Source organism: Brassica napus, chromosome A6 (assembly GCF_020379485.1).
Source record: "Brassica napus cultivar Da-Ae chromosome A6, Da-Ae, whole genome shotgun sequence".
NCBI classification, from domain to species: domain Eukaryota; kingdom Viridiplantae; phylum Streptophyta; class Magnoliopsida; order Brassicales; family Brassicaceae; genus Brassica; species Brassica napus.
In genome coordinates, this window is record NC_063439.1 from 10,451,149 (window position 1) to 10,458,488 (window position 7,340).

Here is a 7,340-nt window from a genome sequence, read left to right on the forward strand (position 1 = left end):
ACTTAATAAAAGCATTAAATTTAATCTAGTATATTTGACATAAACAATCAAACTTATAATGACATACATCATAACTGTAATAAATGTATTTTTTGACATAAACAATCATATTATTGACATAAACTATCAAAGATTTAATTGAACCATTAAATTTTTCAAATTTTATTTTAAGAGATGTATATATTTTTTGATAAAAAATTGGATAACTTTTTTGGATAATCCAAAGATATCTACCGGACAAAAATTCAATCGATTAGTCTTTTAGGTATCTGATCACCGGTGCAGTCAGATCCAGTTGCTCGCAAAGAAAATCAGAAATCTCTGTCGCTTAGCTATATGGATAAACTTGAGTTGGTGCGGATTGGAACCTAGATTCTTTTAGAGACATTTGGAACGCCATGCGCCTCCTGACCATATCCATTTAAGGCCTGACTGGTTCAAACGCAGCGGTTGCGGTTGCGGGAGTTTGTGGATGCGGGCAGTTGCGGTTTCTAACGGTTTTAAGAGATTTGTACGACTGGTACTGCTGTTAAAAATTGGTGCGTTTGCGGGTGACTCATGACTGGTTAACTACCAAATGCATTAACAGAGTTATAATAAAAGAGTGAGTTTGAAAAGATCTTGAGTTCTTAATCGTTGAGTTAGAATTATAGTTTGATTCAATATGGTAACACAGTTATTTATATCATCAAATCAATGCTTTTCTAAATTATACTAGTACCATCGTTTGTTTACGTTTGCGGTTATGTTATGTTTAAGGTAATAGAACATGTATATACAACCATCACCGTTGTGTTACGGTTAGTTTAAAACATCAGTGGCATAATTCATTAAGGCCGGGTTTGAAATTTTAGAAATTTTAAGCATTTACTAATAATTTTAGTAATTATTTTCATAAGTTAGAGTTTATATTTACATATATAACTTCCAAATATTTTAGAGGTTTTGACAAATAATTTCTTTTGACTAATGTCATTCGACCCTGCTAATTAGTCATAAGTTCCAATTTTAAACTTTATTTGTTAAAAATTAATCTGGAGCACATTGACATTAATGAGAAAATAATACTAGAAGTTAAGGCATCTCTAATCCAAATCTATTTTTTTCTCAATAATTTCTACTAAAATAGTATCAATATTATTAAAACAGGATCACTCCTATCCTTTACCCTTTATTTATCGTGCCATATTACTTATTTTGCCACTGGTTTTTCAAAGAAAGTTATACCCCTCATTAAGGGTATAGTGGTCATTTGATTGATGGACATGCATATTAATAGAACGCCAAATTATATTTAGTGACAGTTACACGTAACCGTTGAATGTTAAAGTGGGTTTGATTACATTCCTTACTTCAGAATTTCAGATAGTCATGTCGATAGTATTTCTATGGAATTCATTAACTATCATATCTTAATTATTAAAACATTTTATTATCATTTAAGAGAAATATTATACAAAAAAACATAAATATGATTAAAACACACAAATATATAAATTAAAACTTTAAACAATGTAAAATAAAAAATATACCCGTCCTTTTAAGGACGGGTCAAAATCTAGTAACTCTATTATAGAGTAAGTTTTGCTCAAATGATTGATTCTAACTCTATTACAAAATCATTGGAGTAAAACTTACTCAATAATATAATTACACTATTTTAGTAGAAATTACAGAGAAAAAATACGATCTTTAATCTCACTCTATTTTCCACTTTAAAATAGAGTTTAGAGTAAAAATGTTCAAATGGTGCTCTATTTTTCACATTATAATAGAGTAAAAAATAAGTTTACTTTATATATAGAGTAAATTGTTTTTTTTGTTCATTATTGTATTTTGTACTTTAAAATAGAATACCATTAAAATATATCATAACTCTATTATAGAATTATTAAAAAAATAAGGTGAACCATAGAAGACGGCCTTAGTTTGGCAAAACAAAGGTAGAAGCTATTAAAAGACTAGTTATTAGCTGTAGAAAAAATCTCCGTTGAAGAAAAGACAGAGAAGATGGAATATAACGGATCACGTTATTGAGGCATGAGAGGCTTTTATGAGAAACCCTTTTCACTTTTTCATCATCTTTCTCATTTCAAATGTTATTATAACTAGTAACTTTGCGATTATATATAAGCATCTATCCGTTTTATATAAAGATATGAAAATGAGGATGTGGTTGCGTAATAATTGGAGATGCACGTGGGTTATTGGGTTCTAAAAGCTAACAAACTTACTACAATACTAAGTAGGAATATTTTAGTCATTTAAATTCTTGTCATAAAATGGTACTATAGCAATTGTTAACTGGTCATGTGGCATTAACAAGGAACTTATCAAGATACAATATGAGGTGTGATAACAACTGTCTAAGATGCAGAAAACCTAAAGAATCAGTAGTCCATGCCATCTTTGAATGTCCACCAGTTCTGCAGGCTTGGTCTTTATCATCAACTCCAACAAATCCAAATTTGTTCCCAGTATCAAGCGTCTGCACAAACATGGATTACCTATTCTGGAGGAAAAACGACATCATTGAGCCATAACAAGACAGAGATCCTGATAATATGGTATATCTAGAAGAGTAGGAATGACAAATTTTTCAGGAGGATAGACAAAGAGAACCATTAGAGCTGGTTAGATATGCAGAAAGTGAATGCTAAGCCTGGTTTGATGCGAATGAAGTGTCAAAACCAGTGATACAGAAAAACAATACTGAAGAACCCCAAGTCTTAAGCTTAGGTAATATTTGCTTGTTAGATGGATATTGGACATCTACTGCTCACTTTAGTAGATATGGATAAATTTGGATGAACAGTGGGGGGAACATACGGCTTATGGGGACCAGAAATATCACTCGACCCGAATCGGCCCTGCATTCGGAACTAGAAGCACTGTGATGGGCAATGGAGAATATACTTCAACACTCGACATGTCAGAGCTTTGGGACAGACTGTAAGGACTTGATCGCAATGATAAAAGAACCTCATGCTTGACCAAGCTTTGCGACAGAATTGGAGAGGATAGAAACGCTTCAAATATGCTTCACGGACTTCAGCATCATTCATGTACCAAGAGCGTGCAATCAGATTTCAGACTTTTTAGCTAAAACTGCGAGATCCTTCCATAGAAAATTACTTTTTATTGGTTGTTCTATTCCGGTCTGGTTACACAGTCCACTTTAACTTGAGTAATAGAATGGCCTTCCGATGTCAAAAAAAAAATGGTACTCTAATTTTATTTAGAAGATAAAAAGTGTATCCTCTATGTTTTTGGTTACTAGTCTGTTTTATTTATTTCTCATGATATAACTTTTGCTTCTAATATTACAAGCAATAATTATAGACATTACTTTTTTATTTAGATATTTTCCTGAACTCATTTATTGTGATTAACGTAACTTAGGTGCAATTTCTTTTCGAAAGAAAACATATAAAAGTGATGGAATGTGAAAATTAAAAATCACGAAATCCAAAATGTATTTAACTTAAAATGGTGTATTATATTAGCCAATAGTTTGCTAACCTGTTTTTCAATGAACTTAAACACTTTGTCTAAGTTTATTTTCTTTCATTTATCCATGTTTCTGGGTTCACTAGTCTAGATCTCTTTTACTTAAAAAGAAGCAGTGTTCTAAAATACGGTCTAGGTGTCTGTTTTAGGCGGTTTTTAAGCGCTATACGGTAGCCAACCGTATTGTTTTTATGTTATACAGTGTTTTATGCAGATTTATATAATCCGGGCGAATAATAGCATTTAGGCGGACATTATTCGGTCTACGCGGACGTCTAGGCGGATTTTAAGCATCTTTTATATATTTAAAATGGATTTAACTTTTATAATTTAAAACTATTTATATATGTTAAACTATATATTTATACATAAAATTGGATTTAAAAAATATTTATGTTCAGTTTTTTCAAAAATAATGTATATATTAATCTTATATTTACGTTTCGGATAAAAATATATATCCGTATATATCCCGTTTAGACGTCCGCTATACGACTACGCGCTATACAGTCATGTAACGCGTAATGAACGTCCAACGCATTTTAGAACACTGAAAAGAAGACTCTTGACTGTTGCTTTTAAATGCAACAGTAACTACTCTTGGGCTCAAAACTTGTAAAAATTCAATGTGGTTTTTTTTTATAAATACCTAAAGTAACATATGAAGTATATGTATAGATTCATTTATTTATTATTAGTTTGAATCTGCTTTAGAAATACATAAACTATAAACTATAAACTATAAAACCTATAACCTATAACCTTTACAGCAATGATTTTGCCAAACCCCTAAAAAGAGCTTAGACAAAACAAACCATAGAAAATGAAAGTTCACTTAAGAAATTGGGGACATATAGGCCCATAGTGTTTTTGGATTGTAAATCAGAACAGATTATAACAAAAAGTGAACCGAAAATTTATGTGGACCAATAGAACTAATTGCCAATCTGAACCGGACGCGCGTAAATTTTACTCTTTGCTACATTTGTTCCGGTGATTAGAAGAAGTGAAGAACATTCCCCCCGCAAACCCGTAATTAAAAGACAAAACTAAAATCTCAAATTATACAAAATATAGATGTTATAAATCCTTATTTGTTTTGCTTCATTGCTTAGTTATGATGTTTCTGTTTCTTTTTTTTAATTCTTTTTAGATATGTTTGTCACGTTTGAAGTCAGTGCTATACTACACACAAACCATCCATCTGCGGCTCGACAGGTTAGTAGTCTCTTTGAACATTGTTTCCATGCTTGAGCTAAAAAGGATCAAAACTTTTTGAACACTCTGTGCAACAACTATATAGTTTAATACTTATCTGTTTGATATAGAAAACCAAATACTCTCTCACCTGCAAAGAGATTGGAAAAGATTTGTGTGTATCCGGATGGTTTATTCAAGTTTGTTTGTGTTCCTCAAATCTTTGGCAGAAGCTTTTATGTGACAATTTTCACTTGCATTCAGTGTACCAAGATTATACAGGTTTATGTACTTCAAACAACTCAGCTTGATTTGTCAAATTTGGATCTTATCATCTTAATAAGGCACTCTACTAATGTAATTATACTGTTAATGGCTTCAGCTAACCGGTTGTTTTGATATCAAACATCGAAACCGTGAGTGATCTGTTAAGACAAGCCAACTCGATGCAGGTAGATCATCACAGTCACATGGACTTGCTTCATACTGGTTTTCGTGTTGCAGTCTGGTAAATCTATTTTGTGGAAAAGAGATTACATGTCTCAGACGTTACCTACATAAAGCTCGTAGCCATGGCCACCAACATCAAAGTGTATTTATTCTTACTCTGACCAGGTACCAAAGTGTATTTCATAGTCACTCAAAGATTAGCTCTTTCCTCTTTTATTGTTTCTATTTGAACGTTAATAAGACAAATTCAAGACTTTTGGCACAAACAGACAGAGAAGCAAAGACAAACTTACACAAAGAAAGAGACCATTTGTTAGACTCTGTAGTTTTGAGGTAGAGGCATAACACCGTCAAAGAAATCCCCAAAATAGCCAGGTGGCTCATACACAAGTCTTGCGATGATGTCTCTGAGAGTGATGAGTCCTTCGAGGTTACCTGAATCATCCACCACATATAGTCTATGGATCTTCTCAGCGTCTAGCATCAAAATCAGTTCCTTTAGCGTATGGTTCTTAGTGCAAGCAATGACACCACTCAGTATAGGTGCCGATGTATCCCCACGCTTCTCCAGATGCTCTCTAACCGCTACTAAGAAGTTCTTCGTTGTGATTGACCTAAGAAAAGATCAAGAGAAAGCATTGAAGATTGACCAATGCTACCGGAAGGAGTATATATTAAGTATCAAAACCTGTAGTCATGGTAGATCTCTGGTGCAGTGAGGAGAAAGTGAACATCTCTAAGGCTAATGTTGCCTACTGGCTTCTCACTTTTTCTTTCTATAACAGGTATGCCTCCGATTCTCTTTCTCCTCATCAGCTTGAACGCCTGAAGAACTGGTTCATCCTCATAAATCTGAAAACAGAAATGGTGTTAGAAAAAAAAAAATCTCAGTGAAAAGTTATAAGTAGAGATTACAAGATGACCTTAATGATATGATCTTTTGACATAATGGGAAGACCGACTTCAGAGAGAGTTTTGACTCCCCAATCCTCAAACCAGTGAAGCCCCACACATTCTGCCAGCATATGAATAACTCCTGACTGTGTGATTATGTTTTCGATCTTTGCTTCTCCTAAATCAACCACAGGGATGCTCTTCATTTTGTACTTGGAAAGAAGCAGTAACATGGTTAAAAAGGAGTTGTCTTTCTGCAGAGCAAGGAAGGGTGCCCATCTGAATGTTCCAGAGATATCTCGAACCTGTCAGAGAGAATAATATCCATAGCGTTTCAGGACAAAGTGTTAAGCTTGTGGGTTTATTAATAAAGGTAGAAGCTTCACCTTGGTGTTCTTGTAGAGCTCTGAAGAAGTAAGGACCTCAAAGAAGTTTCCGGAAGTTACAGCTGAATCATCTCCGTTGGCGGTGAAATCATGAGAAGTTCCATTTGAACCTGCAACAGCAGGGCTCCTTGGAGATGTTGGGTCCAACTGTTTTTTTATTTATTTCCAAAGTAGAAAAGTCAAGCAACTTTAGTTGACTCACAAGATAGATAGGTTCTAAAGAGAAGGTTGGAAGGAAGAATGACCTGGTGCAAAAGCCAGACTACAATGCCTGGAAACTCCACAATACCGATGTAGCGATCAATCCAGCTGGCGTCTTCAGGAGCGTCAACATCTACAACAGGAGCGCTCAAGACCTTGAGTTTCGATAGTGTCTCCACAGCTTCAGCCAAACTTGTGTCTGATCTTATCTCGATGTCTACACAGATAAAAAAACACAACAAGAGACACCAGAACCGAATCAACATCTGTTAAACTGTGATAACAACTGCATCTAATTATCTAAAACCAGAGAGGCATCTAAACCGAACTGACACAAGTATCTGAAGTAAACCGGAATTGATTCCAAACTCATATTACCTTGTGAGTCAGAGGAGAGAGGGAAAGCAGAGACAGGGATGCTCTCGAAGCAGGCGTTGAGCTTCTCATCAGGGCTGAGCTGAGGCTTCTGCTCATCCCAGAGATCTTCCACGCGCATCCCTAGCTTAGCTTCCGGGCTCGACACCTCACTTCGATGCCCTAAGCTCTCGCTCCTCACTATCTTTATCTCCGGCACACTCGCCATCTTCTCCAAGGCAAGCTCACAGTGAAAAAGGTTCTCACTTTATCCTCCAAACGAAACCAAATATGCTCTCTTTTTTATCGGTCAGAAGCTTTATTCAACCATTAGGATCGAGACACCGT

At 34.6% G+C, this 7,340-nt stretch overlaps 1 protein-coding gene across 1 annotated transcript; it reads right to left on the minus strand.

Moving 5' to 3' along the window:
- Positions 1-5,323: 5,323 nt before the first annotated feature.
- LOC106430816 (SNF1-related protein kinase regulatory subunit gamma-1) lies at positions 5,324-7,340 on the minus strand. Its single transcript, XM_013871616.3, has 6 exons — positions 7,017-7,340; positions 6,683-6,855; positions 6,438-6,584; positions 6,081-6,356; positions 5,846-6,009; positions 5,324-5,771 (listed from the first exon to the last, which is right to left on the minus strand). Exons 1-6 carry the CDS (start codon positions 7,219-7,221, stop codon positions 5,471-5,473), a joined length of 1,266 nt encoding a protein of 421 aa, XP_013727070.2. The 5' UTR covers positions 7,222-7,340; the 3' UTR covers positions 5,324-5,470.